Source organism: Euphorbia lathyris, chromosome 8, assembly GCF_963576675.1.
Source record: "Euphorbia lathyris chromosome 8, ddEupLath1.1, whole genome shotgun sequence".
Lineage (NCBI taxonomy): Eukaryota > Viridiplantae > Streptophyta > Magnoliopsida > Malpighiales > Euphorbiaceae > Euphorbia > Euphorbia lathyris.
The window spans coordinates 30,861,018-30,879,606 of record NC_088917.1 but is presented as its reverse complement, the minus strand read 5'-3'; the positions used below and the strand labels follow the sequence as shown (position 1 = coordinate 30,879,606).

The 18,589-nt window shown below is 39.8% G+C and overlaps 1 protein-coding gene across 1 annotated transcript; it reads right to left on the bottom strand.

Annotated features, from left to right (window-relative positions):
- Positions 1-1,410: 1,410 nt before the first annotated feature.
- Positions 1,411-3,527, bottom strand: LOC136203803 (protein NEGATIVE GRAVITROPIC RESPONSE OF ROOTS). Its single transcript, XM_065995038.1, has 6 exons — positions 3,411-3,527; positions 3,260-3,332; positions 2,770-3,182; positions 2,546-2,687; positions 2,407-2,463; positions 1,411-1,664 (listed from the first exon to the last, which is right to left on the bottom strand). The coding sequence occupies exons 1-5, from the start codon at positions 3,414-3,416 to the stop codon at positions 2,444-2,446; spliced, it is 654 nt and encodes a 217-aa protein (XP_065851110.1). The 5' UTR covers positions 3,417-3,527; the 3' UTR covers positions 1,411-1,664; positions 2,407-2,443.
- Positions 3,528-18,589: the final 15,062 nt, after the last annotated feature.

The window sequence follows — 18,589 nt, the reverse complement described above, 5'->3', positions numbered from 1 at the left end:
TCACGACAAACAGCACGTCGCAAATGACCTTGTCATTTGCAATGTGCTCCAAAGAAGAATTTCGCAAATGATTTTATCATTGGCGTCTTATAGGTCATTTGCGACGTGCTTATACAAAGTACCTCATGAAAGACCTTGTCATTTGCATCGCACTGACAAGGTTGTTTGCTACGCGTGTTATTGATGTGTCACTAAGCATTAGCGTATAAGGCTTTTGTGACGCCAAAGCACGTCGCAAATAGTCTTAAAGGCTCGACTCTAACGAGCTTTTTCCATTAGTGGTCTCTTTTGTTTTCTAGGTTAGGCGTCAAAGAAGAGGTGGCACTATTATTCAATATATTTTCAATATTGAGCATCAAAATAATATATAAGTATTTTGTTGTCTAATAGGGAAGATTTCAATAAGCGGGATTGGTTGCATGAACATCACAGTCATTAGTTAGTCAAAGTAATTATAATTTATTGGTAGATTTGGCTTCAATTCAAAATGGCGATTTGTTGAAGAGCTTGTGGTGTTTAAAGATTTCGATTAAAGTTAGTAAGCAAGCACGACTTTAGTATTTTAGAGGTCTTAGATAGCTTTCACTCTCCATTTATTTATAAATATAATATTTAATTAATTCTTTATTAGACAAAAAGAACCAAATCAATTTTAAACTTTGGGAGCAATTTGCAAATAATAAAACAATTAACAATTATATATTATTATGTGATAAGATACAAATTTAACCTTATAGTTATTGAAAAATGACAGATTTAGTTTTTATTTACAAAATAATACAATCTGAAATTTAAAGTGACGAGACAGTACAATTTCAAGCCTCGTTAATGAATGTTGTTCTTCATTGTGTAATTTCATGTTCTATCTATTCTCCCACCTCTATCATTCTGACCACCTAATAAGATTTGAAATTTCACATCGTCTGCTAATGAAAAAACTCATCTTCCATTATGAGGTTTGTAATTACATCGTCGGGTAAATATTATGCTTTTTTTTTTTTTTGTATTGTTTAGTACATAGATGCTAAATCGGCTCTCCCTAAAACCACATGACTAAAATTATAAATTATTCCTATTAATATTTTTAAGAGAGAAAATGTGATAGAAAAATTGGAGACACAATATCATGCTATTGTCGTTAAGAGACGGTGATTGAAAAATAAATAAAAAAACAATGTATGTTATTTTTGTCGATACATTAATGATTGCAAGCTTCACTAACATGAAAGTCAATTATTGATTGTTTAGTGAACGGGTTACTCGTTGTTGTTAAAGAGGTGTCAACTCTAAGTTTTATCTATAAATTTTGTTCGTTGATTATTTTTAATACATGCTCTTTGGTTATATATATATAAAATTCGAAATTAATATTATAACCTGCTTATGCAAAAGTTAATATACGAAAAAATTATGCATACACCATTAAATAATTAATAGAGAATATGGTGCAACCAATTAAATTAAATTAAATTGTGGCACAAGGTATGGAGTAGATATGGACATGCACATAAATACACTCGAATGTGCATGTGTGTGCATCATGCTCATGCTCTTATACTCCATACTACAGCTTTTCCCCTCATATCTTTTGCTTCAGCTCTTTGTTTATATTAGAGAGGATCCGATCCAATCCAATCCACCTTCCACCCAATAATCATATTAATCTGCACAATCGATATTTTACCTTTTATTAAAATATATTAAAAATACTGATTTTACTAATTTGATATAATCTAAAATTATGACTTGACATAATTATAAACATGTTTGTTATTTCAATTTGTCAATCAATTAACTATAATCACACCATAAATATAAAAATTTGTTTTCAAACTAAAAATTGCTAATGCAAAAATGAAACAAGTTACACATTTGATATACAAATCAAATGTAACGGTCATCCCCAATCAGTTGGGTTCACATGGACCCTGATGACCACGTAAATTTGGTCATTCACCGTTAGATCTAGATGGATTAAATATAAGTCATAAGATGTTGTGAATCTCCACCTTAGGATTTTAATCCGTCTAGATTTAACAGTGAATGACTAAATTTATGTGATCATCAGGGTCCATGTGAACGCAACTGTATCCCCAATTATAATTGATCGGTGCGCAATCTACAAATTAAAATATTAAGAATTCAATGCATAAAAATAATCAGTGCCTTAGTATGCTTTTTTTTATTTATTTTTTTCTCATTAATTCATAAAACAAATATAATACTAGTTCCAATTAAATTGTTTAAACTAGATATTTGGAATTTAAAACCTAATATGTATGGATAGTGATCTTAATCGGAGAACAGTAACTAAGGGTGTTTGAGTAACATGGAGTCGAATTGATTAATTGACATAATTAAAAAAAAAACATAGTACTACTAGCTAAAAAAGAATTTTTCCCTTACCAAATGTAATGTAATCTCCAATGGCGAGACGAGAGATTTATATTTCCAAAACTATATCTGCAATTAAAAATTAAATGTAATAAATTTCATGAATCTATTAGAATTAATCCCAATAATTAATTAATTAGTTGGCACTTACATTCAGAATCAGTCTTGACCCATTTACTTCCGTTGTCTTTAGTTTCCTCCTTATGTTTTTTGTGCAACACTTTCTTTGTAGACGAATTCGTTGAATTTGGATTTTGAGGATATATCTTCTTGTGAAGGATTGCCCTCAATATCTGCAAATATATTATATATTATATATCTGTGATTCTCAAGACACAAACTAAGTATTTGATATGATTATGTAATAATACATACCTTTTCCATTGTGGATTGAGGGAGTTGATCTCTAAGATTAAGTTTAGGTGTGAATTCAGGTCTGGAAACAAACATTTTCTTGAGAAGAAATGAGAATGATTTTTTCTTAATACTGTTAGCCACATTATTATTTATTGCTTTCCTTTCTCCTTCTCCTTCTCCACCTCCAATAACTAGACTTTTGTCATCTTCCAAAAGCAAATTTAGCTCCTTTTCAATTTTTTCTACTTCATCAGCTGTGAATTCTTCTACTTCTACTTCTTCTTGTTCTTGTTCTTCTTGTTTTTCTTTTTCTTGTTCTTGTTCTTGTTTGACATTATTCTTTGTGTTTCCAAAGGTGCCGATTGCAAGCAAGGCTTGGGGCCAATCACTGAATTCTTCTTTGGGACGAATGTGTTGCCTTGGAGGATGATCTGTTCAGAAAAATCATTTATTTAACGTTTTCATAAAATCAATGTAAGATAAAATTAAGGAGAGGTAGCTTGCTTACGATTGAGTGAGATTGAATGAAGGGAGTTGCAGGCAAATCTGGCATTGAGTTTGTTTTGCATCCACCCCAACATCTGCAAATAGATCAGAAGTTTTTTAAGTGAGGATCAGAATTTAAGAATAGTGATATATAGTGAAAATAATCAAGGTACCTTCATCTTGGTTAATTGGTGCAAAAGTAAGAGAGAAGAGAGATATATAAGAATGATAAATTCTGGAGACAAAATGGTAAGTGCCAATCCATAGTGGTTCAAGTTCCAAAACCCACTTGACTTTTGCCGCCTTCTAACCCTCTATCTATTTGTCACCTTTTCTACGTCCAAATTCTAGAATTTCATTGTTTTAGATATCTCAAATCTCAACCACAACTTTTCAGCTCCAGTTAATTTCATTTGCCTATTGCCTTGCCTGCCCATGCTTATACTTCACTATAATGTCCTTAGATTAGACATGCAAATCTATAATTTAGAATTTGGCATAATTTGATTATCACAGTGGCCCGATTTTAGCCCAGGGCCTACTAATTGTTTCTGCCTCCTAGTTTTAGTTTACTTAGAACACTTGTATTACCACTATATATGGGAATATCAACTACTTTTCAATATCAAATTACTGATCACATTCAGTTGTTTCCACTTGGTCAGTCACCGTAAATTTAAAAAGTGTAAATCTAAATCTTACAATGATTTTAATCTCTACCATAGGATCTTAATAAGTCCAGATCTAATGGTGACTGACCATGTGAAAATTACTGACATCACACATATTATAATACTCTCTCTATTCTCTTGTAGTCATGTTTCAGTTAGCTGATTATTTTTTTGGTTAGCCGATTTGACTAACTGATTGTGTAAACTTATTTGGTAAAACTTAACGGATGGCTAATAGTTGTCCGAGTAAAATGACAAATGGTAAAACCTTTATTTGGAGTTAAAGTGTAATAATTAGAAGTAAAAATGTTCTTCAAGAGAAATAGAGCAATAAACTAATTAAGAAACTTCTAAAATTAGCTTTTTGGACCATTAATCTCTTTCAAACCTCTTTTTATCAAACACTACTATTAGATGTTTAACTACTCAAAACCTCTAAAATGGCTCAAACCTCTAATTTTACTTCAAACATAGCTTATATAAGTCATTCTATCAAATTAGTTTTTTTCCTAAATATAATTTATTCTAATTTTTCAAGAATTTTTAGTTTAATTTTTTGATCCAAATATTGAATTTTTTTTTAATCTTTGATTTATATGTTTTTTAATATTACAATGTTTATTCCCAATAATTATTGTGGGAGAATTTTCTTTTAGTTAATTTTTTTTTAAAAAAATTTACGCAATGCGCTTACATTAAAGAAGAAAGAAAAATCTCCACCAGACCCGGATGTGATTCGAACCCATGACCTCCCAAAACATAGGTAAGCTCTCAACCATTAGGCTAAGAGCTTCACCACAAAAATAAAAAAAAACATTATTCACAAATGAAATGAATATTATGTTGAAAGTTGGTTTTTTTAGCAGGAATTTATGAACAAAATAAAAACCGAGGCGCAAATATAATGAAAAAGAAAAAGCTAAGTAATCAATTCAATCCACCAAAATGATAATCAAATTTCCAATTTTTGTAAAGTTAAAATAAAAATAGTTTCCAACAATAAGTAATCAGAATTATAAAAAATGAGTAACGGTGGAACAAAAAGGTATAAAGAGTGAGTTGAAGGAGGATAGATCATAGATGGAGCACACCATTGACACGTGAAGATGTCGATCCACGTTGGTTTCCATACCCACTAGATTTGATTGGACCAGACCAACACGTGTCTCTAAGAGTTTGGTCTGATCTCATGCAATCGAAAACAATTAAGCATAGTTTAGGGATATGATATGATATTGATATTGGCAACCATATATTGAAGTTGATGATTATTCAATTTGGCCATCTAACCAAAAATGCATCCCCATGTAATGTAATATAATCTTTTTAAGGATCTGGATTACAGTACTTGCTACATGGATCTCCGGGAAAACTCTCCGACGATCAAGTCAGTTTTTGTAGGAGGGTTGGTAAATTGACAATAGTGTTGTGGGAAAAATGTGAATGTACCTTTCCCCCTTTGGTCTTAGGGCTTTTTATAAGTGTTCTTAAGTAACCGCCGAGGGCGGTTACCCCTTCCAGGCCATGTTCCGAGGGCGGTTACTCCTTTTTAGGTCATGCCCCCTCTCGTGGCTTTCGTGGCAACAAACGTGATATCGTTTGTCCTGAGTGGGAGTTTTAGTGCTCCATTTAGGAATTCGGGGCGGTTACTCACTTCACCCGCTTCCTCTATTCGGGTCCCATCCCATCTTAGACCATGGATCTAAGTATGGGTTGGGCCCGTGTAATGAATTCGGCCCGGTTTGGCTTCGCGGGTCATCACATGTCTCCCCCTTAGTTTGGCAAGAGCCCTTTAGGGTCTTTTTTATAGGAGACTCTTCGTTTTTGTCTGGATTTTCAAAATTCAAAAATTGTGACTTTCCCTTCCCCGTCGTTTCTTTTCCGGCATCCACCTTTTGCGTCGTTTCTCTTCCGGCATCAACCTTTTTGCGCCCGTTCTTCTCTGTGTCGTCTTTCATATGTAAGTGTTCCTTTCCAGAATTTGTACCTCGCTCGATTCTTTGCTTCTGTTCATTTTCCTTCATCAATATGTCGAACTCTGACCTCGACTTCGCACCATTCGACGAAAATTACGTCCGCGAGGTCTCCCATGAGGTCGAGGAGATGGTTGATGAAGCTTCAACCAGCTCTCCTGGGTCTGATTCTCATCCCGCCGACTTCCTCCACCTGGCGAATACAACCGATGAGGGCCTAGGTTTTGACCCTAAAAAGTTGATTCCGCCACCTGTCCCAACCCCCCGTTTATTACCGAAGAAGGGCAGGTCGGGAAGTCTAGTTTGTCAAGAGACAATTGACGATTTGCGGGAGCAGTATCCTTGGCTCCAAGGCCTCGAAACCCTTATTCCCGGGGAGGATAAAGGACCGGGCGACTACCCAAAGGGGTATTTCACCATTTTCGTCGCCCAGATCATCTGCGGCTTCACGTATCCGCTGGCGGATGAGGTTGCCTCCGTCCTTGGCGGTTATGGAATCGCACCCGGTCAGTTGCATCCCAATGGATGGGCCGATTTAACTCTGGACAAATTTCTGGCGGATTGTCTGGAGGTTCCCTTCTCGCTCAAAATTTTCTCCAAGCTTCATCATTTCAAAAGTTCGGCGGGGTATTTTACTTTCATCCGTCAGAGCGGTTACTATGGTTTTGACGAGAAGCTGAACAAAATCCGCGAGTGGGACCGATCTTATTTCTTCATCAAGTTTCACGAAGGGAATCCGAACTTCCTTCGCCGTTGGGGCCGACCAAATGTAAAGAGTTTGAACTTCGGTTACCCCAGCGAGGAAGAATCCGCTGTGATCAAGTTTTTGAAGGGTACTCCTCCCTTTGTATGGACATATGATCAGGCTTTCCACATGCTAAGGAGCCGAGTGGCGATTGCCTATCGCGAGGAGGATCACGTTGTCTATATCCCTTATCGCATTTTTGTACAAGGTACTTTTTATTTCCAAGTTGATGATTTCTTTTAACCCTTTGCAGGGGTGATCCTTTATCTCAACTCGCTGCAGATCGGGAGGCTAAAGCCCTAGCGAGAAGGAAGAGGCGAATGGAGGGAAACACTTCAGTCGCAGGGGCGAATTCTCCTGGAGGGGCGATTACTTCTATCGAGGCGGCTTCTCCTGCAAGGGCCTCCGTTTCACAAGGTCCAGCTTCTACTTCCGAGGACCTTCCCTTAACTAGGAAGCGGAAGAATACTGCGGATACAGAGTCTTCTCGTCCCAGAAAGAAAAATGCTTCTGTGTTCCTCACTGTTGGCGGTACAGCTGTATCCGCCTCATCCAAAGGAAAAAGCAGTACACCAATCCACGAGGTATATTGATCTATTCCCCTTTTTTATGTTGTTAATTTTTCCTTAAGAGTTATCTGTTGTTCTCCTGATCTTTCTTCTTATGCATTCGCAGCCAATTCCCGATATCAGCGGGTGGTGGACTAGGACCTTTGGCATGGCTGTGAGCTTCTCGTGTAGGGACATTGTTTCTTCCATATGCAATGTCCTTGGGCGACTCCCCTCTGCTTCCCGCGTGCGAGAGCAAGTGCCGCTTCCTACTGCTATGGAGGGGATTGAGAAGCGGGCCATAGAGGTATATTGTTACTTGTGATATTCTCTTTCAAGGATCTTGCATTTGTAGTAACCGCACATTTCTATCCGCTCTTATTATCTGCGAATCATCTTTTATGCAGATTATTAACTTCGCGGAAGGTGCTCTCCTAAGGGACACTGAACGCGCTAAAGAGTTGGAGAACCTTGGTACTGAATTGGCGACTCAGAAGTCGCTTTATGATGATGTCCAAGGGAAGGTAAAGGCTCTTGAAGGCGCTTGTCAGAAGGTTATGAACGAGAAGGAGGAAGCTCTCAGATCCCTCCAGGCTAAGTCCAACGAGCTGCAAAAGGTCCTTGATGATCTAAATTCATCCAAGGAGGCTCTGGAGATGCAAAAGAAGAAAGCTGAGGAGATTCTAGCCGAAGATGGTGCTCGCATCTATTGGTATGGGGAGCGAATTCATGCTGCTTATGAGCATGGGCATCCAGATCGAGTACTTAGCCGCCCCAAGGTTCCCATCCCCGAAAAGGATCTAACTGAGAAGTGGGACAAGCTGGAAGCCGAGGATGCTGATATGGATGAGGTACTCTTCTTAGATTGGCAGAGTTTTTAGAACCCTCCAATTAGCTGCGAGATCCCTACTCAGAACGCGGAAAAAGAGGCACCACAAGACCTTTCTCAGCCTGAGCAAGAGGTACTGCCCTCTGAAGCGGTTATTGATTCGAGGGTTGAGGATTCGCTTGAAGCTGATCCGCCCACTGGAGGAGATGAGGGAGCCGCTGAAGGCGAGGAGGGCCATAGGGGTGAAGGAGAGGAAGCTGTAGCATAGTTTGATTTATATCTGGACTGTTGTATGTAACAAACTGCCCGTATATATATATTTTCTTTTGCTTGCCGCTTTACCTATACGTGCGATTGTTGCTTTATTCTTTATTGCCCTTTGTTTTCATACGTGACCCTTGCCCTTTTGCCGACTCCATATTTGTATTTCCTCGTAGTTTAGTTTCGTTTTCGCTAGGGTGGCCAGACCCTTTTTGCAATTTTTTGAGTACTCGTTAATTCGCTTAATTTTATGCCTTATCTTATAATTTTTCTTTCGAAAATAATATAATCATAAGGTTAATCATAAGGTTTTGCGAGTGATGCGTAATCATGCATCCGCCTTTCTTTAAGAGGCAACACATTTATGTGTTTTTAAGTTCAACCATAAGGTTTTTGCGAGTGATGCGTAATCATGCATCCGCCTTTCTTAATAGGCAACACATTTATGTGTTTTTAAGTTTAACCATAAGGTTTTTGCGCGATTTACCCGCCTTTTGTTTGTAGATAACACACTGAAGTGGTTGTCCTAAAAAGTATCCGTACTCAAACGCCGTATGCAACAATTGAACATCTTTATTGATAAAAGAAAAGACTTTTTGTTACATTGGTATATGAAATGTGCGGGATCAAAGCCTCATTAAAACCTTTTATCAGAAAACCCAGTGGGAAAAAACTCATAAAAGGAAAAAGAGTACTCGTCATTTCCCTGAACTACCCGGCCCGTTTATATAGGCGCAGATTTTCTAGATTCCAGGTGCGCGGGAGCTTTTTTCCGCTCATTTCTTCTATTTCAAAAGTTGATGGTCCCAGCTTCTTGGATACTCTGTATGGTCTGATCCAGTTGACGCCTAATTTGCCTTTGCCATCTCTGGATTGTATTTTGTCCGCTTTTTTCAAGACCAAGTCGTTCTCGTTGATTATCACTTTTTGCACCCTTCTGTCATGATATTTCTTGATTCTATTGCGGTACACTGCCATTCGCATGTAAGCTTTTTCTCTTCGTTCTTCAACAGAATCCAATGCATCTCTAATGTTGATAGGATTTTGTGTGTCGTAATAATAAATTATTCGATCTGTAGGCGACTTGATTTCAACAGGTAGGACTGCTTCGGCTCCATAAACCAGTGAGAAAGGTGTTTCGCCAGTTGCTGCTTTTACAGAAGTTCTGTATGCCCATAACATATGGGGTATCTCATCCGCCCAACCTGTTTTTTTATCACCTAGCCGCTTCTTGATACTTGAATCATGGCCCTGTTGGTAACCTCTGTCATACCATTCGATTGGGGATGGTTTACGGAAGAAAAATGATTCTTGATCCCCATGCTTTTGCAGTATGCTTTGAACTTGACACAGTTGAACTGGGTGCCGTTGTCAGTTATAAGCTTTTGCGGGATTCCAAATCGCATGATAATGTTCTCTCGTAAGAACTCGATCATTCGTTCAGGTGTTTGAGCGGTTACTGCCTCCGCTTCTACCCATTTGCTGAAGTGGTCAACTGCGACTACCAAGTACTTCCTTTTCTTTGTCGTTTCTGGGAATGGACCCACTATATCGATTCCCCATGTTGCGAATGGCCATGCCGTCATTATAGAGATTTGTTCGGCTCCGGGAACGTGCTTTTCATTTGCATGGATTTGACAGCTGTGACATTCCGCTACCATCTTCTGGGAATCCTCCATCACCTTTGGCCAATAGTATCCCATTAACTTGACCTTTCTTTCCAACGCCGCGGATGCTTCATGTGCGCCGCACATTCCTTCATGGAGTTCTCGCAGTACGTAGTCTCCTTCACTGCGGCTAACACATTTCAACCATGGACATGTATATGATTTTCGATACAAAGTTCCATCTCGAATTGAGTATCTCGCTGATTGTCCAATTAGCTTTCTGGCTAGGCTTTTGTCATCTGGCAAATCTCCCTGCTCCAGATATTGGCGGATAGGTATCCGCCAATCTTCATCATCTTCCAGCTCTTCAATGACCATAATCTGATCGACTTCAAATGCCGGTGCGGATCTTATCTCCAAATTGCATGCTTTTTGATTCCATGGTTCTCTACTCGCCGCTGCTTTTGCCAGTTCATCAGCCTTTGTGTTTTGGCCTCTTGGAACATGCACCATTTCCCAGACGACTCCCTTGTGGGTTAACTCCTGCGTCAGTCTGCCGACTATCTGATGGTATTTGACCAGATCTTCTTGTTTCACCAGATAGTTGTTTGTGATCTGATTTATCATGAGTTTAGAATCGCTGTAGATCACCACTCTTTCTGGCGTAAGTTCATTAAGCAGCTTCAATCCGCATATCATTGCTTCATACTCTGCGGCATTATTGGTAGTTTTGAAAGTTAACTTTGCCGTATAGTACAGACGAATAACCTCCGGACCTTTGATGACGACTCCCAGTCCAGCCCCATCTGTGGATAATGCCCCATCTGTGAACATGCTCCACTCTTCTTTTTGTGCCTTTGGACGTTCATCTTCATCCCACGTGAATTCATTCACGAAATCGGCAAGTACTTGACCCTTTAGTGCTGGTCTTCCTTCGTAGCGAATATCGAATTCCCCCAAGCGAATTGACCATTCCATTAATCGGCCGGATGCGTCAGGTTTCTGCAGTACCTTCCGCATTGGAATTCCGGTTCTCACAATGATAGTATGCGCCTGAAAGTATGGTTTTAGCCTAGCCGCCGTGGTTATCACCGCGAGAGCCATTTTGTCCAACTTCGAATACCGAAGTTCTGCATCCTTCAAGACCTTGCTCACATAGTACACTGGATATTGTTGGCCCTCTTCTTCTCGCACCATTACAGTGCATATCGCCATACTAGTGACGGATACATAAAGAAATAAATCTTCTCCGTCCTCCGGCCTGCTCATTAAGGGTGGATAGCATAGCAGTCGCTTTATACCCTCAAATGCCTCTTGACAATCCGGCGTCCATTCAATGGACTTAGATTTTTTGATGGCATTGTAGAAAGGTAGACATCTTCTAGCCGAGCATGATATGAATCGCCCTAATGCCACCAACCGCCCATTTAGTCTTTGTACTTCTCTTACGTTCCTCGGAGTTTTCATCTCCATTACTGCTTTAACCTTCTCAGGATTCGCCTCAACTTCCTTGCCACTAACAATGAAACCCAGGAATTTTCCTGCCCTTGCTCCGAACGTGCATTTTTCTGGGTTCAACTTGAGGCCATATTTGATTAGCACTTCCAGGATTTCTTTGATATCCTGCTGGTGGTCTCGCATCTTCTTGCTTTTGATGATCATGTCATCTACGTAGATTGAGAAGTTCTCGCCTGACTTGTCTGAAAATATCTTGTTCATCATCCTCTGGTATGTTGCTCCTGCGTTTTTCAATCCGAAGGGCATCACCTTGAAGCAATAAGTCGCCTGATGAGTTATGAATGATGTTTTGATTTCATCCGCCTTCTCCATGGGTATCTGGTGGTAACTGGATTTCACGTCGGTGAACGATAAAGCTTCAAATCCTGCAGTTCCATCTACCAATATATCAATGTTAGGTAGCGGATACATATCCTTCGGATAAGCTTTATTCAGATCCTTGAAGTCGACACACATTCTGTACGTTCCATTTGGCTTTTTGACTAGCACCACATTGGCTAGCCACTCCGGATAGGTGACTTCTCGAATTGCATCTGATTTTAGCAAATCCGCCACAGCTTTTTCAATCGCCTTCTGCCGCTCTGGAGCGTGTCCTCTCTTTTTCTGTCGCACTAGGGTTGCACCTTTGTCCACATTCAAACGATGGGTTGCTATATCTGGACTTATCCCTTTCAGCACTTCATTCGGAGCGGCGAATGCCGACTCGCATTGGATCAACACCTCGGTAATGGCTTTCTTCGTTTCCTCGGGGAGTCCTGCCGCTATTCGTACATTCTTGTCATTTGAGATGGCGAATAGTTCTGTTTCTCCTAATGCTTCTGCCGGCAACTTCTCGTCAACTTTATCCTCTTCACCTGGCTTTGGTTCAAGTGACAATGTATAGGCTTGTTGAGATACAAGTTGATCACCTTCAACTATGACTCGCCCTTGGTGTGTTGGCAAATGTAATGTCAAGTGCTTCATTGAGATGAGCGATTCCGTTTCCGATAGGAACGGACGCCCCAGAATTATGTTGTAGGCCAACGGGAGATCAACAATTGCGAATTCTAGATCACCTCGCCATTTTAGATTCTTATCGCCCATTTCTGCTTCCAACACCACTTGTCCACTTGTTTGAGACGATTGACCTCTAAAACCAGTTACATCTATGAATGTATGTTCCACTCGCTCGTCATTAATTCCCAACTTGTTGAATGCAGTCCGAGTAATAACATTACAAGAACTGCCAGTATCAATAAGGACCCGCTTGACGTCCCATCCTTCTACAGCCATCGTAATCACCAAAGCATCCGCATGCGGCTTCGTGATTCACGCAAATGAGTAATTGAGGGCATCCCCCCTATGCGTGTTGCTTTTTCGCTGTTCACGGCGAGCCCTTTTTGTTGGCGGCTCATAGATCCCGCTAGCTATCATGTTTATCACCCCTTTCTTCTGTTTCTTTTCGGGCCTTGCTTCTCCCTCATGCGAGAGCGTTGTTTTCTCATCAATCGTTTCTTTTCTTACGAATTGGCCTAGCTTGCCCCTCTCAATCAGCTTTTCTATTTCCTTCTTCAGTTCATAGCAATCATTCGTGTCATGGCCGTTCAATCTATGGAACCTGCAATATTTGTTAGGATATCGCCCCAAACTAGTTCGGCCTTTCGCCTCGGGGAACCGCACATCCTTCTTCAGGGGGTTCTTTTCGATCCAAAGTAACACCTCCTGACAAGTCGTATTCAATGGTGTTTGATATCCTCCCCCTTGAAAGGAGCGATCGCCTCTGCGAACAAAATTACCCTTGGACTGGGTCTGGCGTCGATTGTCCGAAGTGGATCTAGCAGCATCTCTCTCCCTCCGGGTTTGAGCTCTATGTTCTCTGTTGACATCGTCCACTTCCATGAATTCCTTTGCTATCTTCATGAGTTCAGCCACTGTGCGCGGCTTGTTGCGGATGATTTCCTCTCGCATGCTCCAATCCGTGGTTCCATCCGCCATGATGTTGCGGATGCTCACGATATCCGGGTTCTGCAACCGCACCAGAATATCGTTGAATGCGACAACAAATTCCCTTAGGGAATTATAGTTCCTCTGTTTGATCTCCTTCAGCTGCCTATCCGTCACATCTGCCGCTTTACAGCCCACGAACTTGGCACAGAAATCACGACTGTATTGATTCCAGTTGTGAATAGATTCAGCAGGTAAAGACCGAAACCAATCAGATGCCGCTCCGCCCAAAGTGGTCGAGAATAATCTGCAAATTATACTTTAACTCGCTCCCGCAACATCCATTAATTCTCTGTAGTTCCTGACATGAGCCTCAGGATCAGAATTAGGATCCCCATAGTATTTAGGTATCGCCGGGGCCTTTATCCTGTGATCTGGTATAAATTCTCGCAACGACGGAGCAAAAGGCGAATCACTCTGCACCTCTGCTCTCGCCCTAGGCGTGTACCCCATTCGCTCCATCATGTTCCGTAGTTGATCTTCCAACTCAAGATTGGGTATTCGCCGAACCTCTTCCATCCGCTGCTGGTGAACTCTAGGTGGCATCCACCCGCCAATTGATGTTGAGATTTGTTCTCGCCGTGGTTCTAGCCGTCATCCGGTTATAGGATCAAAGTTCCAGGTGTGCTCCTGCCCAAACATATTCGCCCCAGACGCCATTAATTCTGAATGCCCGTTAACCAAGGGTTCCGTGTGTTATAGTGGAAGGATTCCTGGCATTCCCGATGTCAGTTGGGATGTTTGCCAGGTCGGATGGATCGTCATACTAGGATCGTGGTACGAGTAGTTGCTTGGATGGCTGCGTGGGTTCATGCGACTACTCTGACCTATCTGGGTTAGCTCTCGAGATGGCTGCGGAAGCGTAGATATCGCGGCAGTAGTCGATGGTTGTGTGGAGACAACAACAGGTTGTTGAGGAGCAGCCGCCATGGCGGTATTATGATCGGCCATTGCGGTTAACAAACTAATCATTCGATCCCCCGCCGCTTGGCTCATATTTGAAGCCAAGACTTGTCCTGTCATTTGTACGAAATCGCTATTGGACATCTCCATTTCATTTTGCACTTGAACCTCCAATAAGGGACTCAATTGTCCCGAAGGGCTTGACGAGCTAGGCACCACAGGCTGCGTACTTGCAGGTTGCGAATTCGCAATCCGTGGACCCCTTGAGTTCATACTAGTGGATCTGGTTGTAACGTCGGTCGTTCGTGATGGTTCTGACATGTACTTTGTGTACCTTTAACCAAATGTTGGTAAAAAAGGTCCACGCTCACCGCACCAATGATAACTTGCTGGATCCGATTTGATGATCTCTGTCGTAGTTACCTGCAAAACAGAATCGGAGACAGGATCTCCGGGAAAACTCTCCGACGATCAAGTCAGTTTTTGTAGGAGGGTTGGTAAATTGACAATAGTGTTGTGGGAAAAATGTGAATGTACCTTTCCCCCTTTGGCCTTAGGGCTTTTTATAAGTGTTCTTAAGTAACCGCCGAGGGCGGTTACCCCTTCCAGGCCATGTTCCGAGGGCGGTTACTCCTTTTTAGGTCATGCCCCCTCTCGTGGCTTTCGTGGCAACAAACGTGGTATCGTTTGTCCTGAGTGGGAGTTTTAGTGCTCCATTTAGGAATTCGGGGCGGTTACTCACTTCACCCGCTTCCTCTATTCGGGTCCCATCCCATCTTAGACCATGGATCTAAGTATGGGCTGGGCCCGTGTAATGAATTCGGCCCGGTTTGGCTTCGCGGGTCATCAGGTCCTTATACCAATCATTCTTGCTACTCCTAGTCCTAGATTACATTTTAGAACAAATCATTAATTAATCAGACCTTGGCTTATTTTTAGCTGGCTAAGCCTGAGTATATATGATGTTTAAAATATTAACAGAAGAAATCCGTAAATGAAATAGTAATATGTTATGCATGGAAAAGTGGATCAAAGTTGGCATATAGCATGGGAAAATGAGAAGGTGGAATAAAGTTCATCGAGATGCAAGACGTTGATGGCTAAATATATGTTCAACTTGCTCGCTTTCTAGCTACCTATTCTTTTCCTAAAATGGAAACTCATCCAACTTGATGGACCTGCATACCCCATTAGATTATAATATTTTACTGCTATTCTAATTAGAATTTTTTGACAAATGTATTTATATAATGAAAACACGCTAACGCTATTTGTTTAAGGATTTTTTTCCTAAATAGAATCAATTTATTTTTATTTAGAATAGGATTTCTCACTTCTCCATGAAGAGTGGCACTCCTATAACAGTTACATCTCATATCTTACAAACTCTTTAAATATTGTTTACTATTGTCTTCACTTTTGATTAGATTAGAACTGATTTCAGCATAAGATAGTCCCTAGTTGAGATCCAATCAATCCTTATCTTTATCTCCCGGATCATCCATGAAGTCATCCAAATCTCCAATAGAAATTTTACACTTACATTATCATACTAGTATGATGAGTATGGACCATATGACTTTATCAAGTGCAAACACAAGAGCGATTAGAGTCTCTACCTCAGAACCAACAACCAAGGTTGTAAAAAACGTTAATCATTAAATAAGATTAATACCTTAAAAATAACATGCAGGTATTTTCTTTTAGTTTTAGGTTATTTAATATTTTATTTAAAATTGAAAAAATTGTCATAAAATTCAAGGACTGGTTTTTTTGAAAGGGCTACGTAGGTCCACCTAAGGCTGCCTAAGTCTACCCAAGTGGAAAAATCAGTAAACCGATTTACACTACATGATTTGAAGAAATCGGAACGGTGTTGTGAAAATCTCTGCCTAGACGACCACTTGGACCAATTTTCAGAACATTATCAACAACCAATGCCTTTATTCCCTCGACATCTGAGGTTCTTCATACTCTCATAGGAAGTATGTATGTTCCTCCTAATAATGAGACAGTCGAACAACTCATCAATAGAATCACTAGATTTCTAAGTCCTAAATATTCAAGCGATTTTCATAAGTTTCCTCTCCATGATGACCTCACGACATGGTGAAATTGAGAATATTGCTCCAACCACTAGGGCTCTTACTAGACCTGAAGATGTTTTTTCATACCATAAAAGGAGAGGTAATATCGTTTGAATCTTTAACGTGAATATGAGATCATTTGCTACTTCAATGCAAACTGTTGCAGGAGAATTTTCTTTGCCTATGCCCATAGGCTACATTTTCCCTATTATAAGTGCGGGAAATGTGTCTGAAGTTGGTCTTTTCAATATGATGGCAACTCGTCCCACCTTTTCAAAAGTCATTCCACACACTAGTAAGCAATTGAACATGTGGAGACTGGTTATATGGTTCCTCACTATTATCATGGATTCAGATATACCATAAGAATTTTGTACAAAATTTCTCATGAAAGCATGATTTTTTAGCACAATACACGGTAGGTGATGAAAAATTTATCGTCACAACGAGCATCACAGTAGTAGTGTGTGATTATATATATATCCATTTTTCTTTTGTCATAAATGATTTACTTTTTCATACAACGAAAAAGATCATATGCCACTATACTATTTTGTTTTAACGACGATTATTTTGTCATGTAAGATTTCATTTCTTCATGAATAGTAAATATGTAAATGACTTCAATCAAATTTTGTTATCTAAAAATATAAGTAAAGTTTTTTTTATATAAAAAATATAAGTAAAGTTTTTTTTATATAAAAAATATAAGTAAAGTGGTGAATACCGATATAATATTGAAATTATAAAGTTTTAGTGATGTAATAACTGTCATGAATTTCATCACTTAAGATTAAACTTCGTCATGAAACGTAAATAATAAACTAACAAAATTCATATTTTCTTATCGAATATTATAATTAAAGTGACGAGTTTATATATGAAATTGAAATTATATAATGTTAATGACATTATAACTATAATATTCATCATAACTTTAACATTTAATTTGTCAATGAAGTATATTAATTAATTAGTGACAATCTATTTGTAATTAAATGCTTTAACATTTAATTTTGCCATTGAAGCATAATAATCAGTGAAATCTTATTGTCATTAAAGGTACATATTTATTAACATAGAAATCATCATATAATAACAAAAAAAAAATTGTTGTCATTTAATCAAATATATATTGTGACTCTATAAAATTATTTCCAAGTGCTTAGTTCAACGACTCAAGGGTCATTTGCAACATTTGATTAGTAATTTCCAGAGTAGCTTTGTGTCGGGTCGTTAGATAACAGATAACATTATTATCATACAGGAGGTTGTATTTTTGCTTCGGCATAAGAAAGGAAGGGTTGGCTCAATGGTGGTGAAGCTGGATTTAAAGAAGGTTTATGATCGCATTAGCTGGACTTTTCTCCAAGATACTCTTGGTTTGCCGGCTAACTGGATCTCTATTATTATGAAATGTGTTACGTCATCATCTATGTCTGTGTTATGGAATGGAGAGAGGACTTGCAGCTTTAAACTGACTCGGGGTCTCCGTCGGGGCGATCCGCTCTCTCCTTTTGTCTTGTGTATTGAGCACATAAGGCATCTGATTTTGGATGTTATTGCTGGAGGGAGTTGGAAACTAGTGTGTCTTTTGAGAAAGGGGATTGACGTCTCCCGTATGTTTTTTTTTGCAGATGACATTATTCTCATAAGAGAGGCTCGGTTGAGCAAGTCGCTCTCATGAAGGGTATTCTAAAGATTTTTTGCAATAGCTCGGTCAAAAGGTATCGCTTCCCAAATCTCGTGTCTGCTTCTTTGATAATGTGCCCGAACGGCTCAAAACTTCTATTTGCTCTGAGCTTGGGGTCTAGTGCACTTCGGATCTGGGTGGATACCTTGAGGTTCCTCTTTTCCATAAGCGGGTCACCAAGGGCCATTTCTAAACTATTATTGACTGTGTGCAAAACTGGCTGAGCGGGTGGAAAGTGAGTTATCTTTCCATGGCAGCGCGGGCGACTTCACTTCGAGCTGTCTCCTCAACTATCCTCATCTATTCTATGCAGATGGCTTTGTTTCCTGCTTCTGTTTGTAATCGGCTTTATGCCCTTACTTGAAGGTTTATTTAGGGGGAGGGTCGGAACATCAGCGGAAGATACATCTTGTATGGTGGGATGTCATTACTCACCCCCATGCCAGAGGAGGGCTAGGTGTTCGCTCAGTTAGGGGGGTGCAACACTGCTCCTCTTACTAAATTAAGTTGAAGGTTTTTTATGGAGGAGGCGGC

Coding starts and splice junctions, on each gene's coding strand:
- LOC136203803 (XM_065995038.1), bottom strand. Junction 2,688..2,769: donor CTCAATCCACAATGGAAAAG/GTATGTATTATT, acceptor ATATATTTGCAG/ATATTGAGGGCAATCCTTCA. Junction 2,464..2,545: donor GGTCAAGACTGATTCTGAAT/GTAAGTGCCAAC, acceptor TTTTAATTGCAG/ATATAGTTTTGGAAATATAA.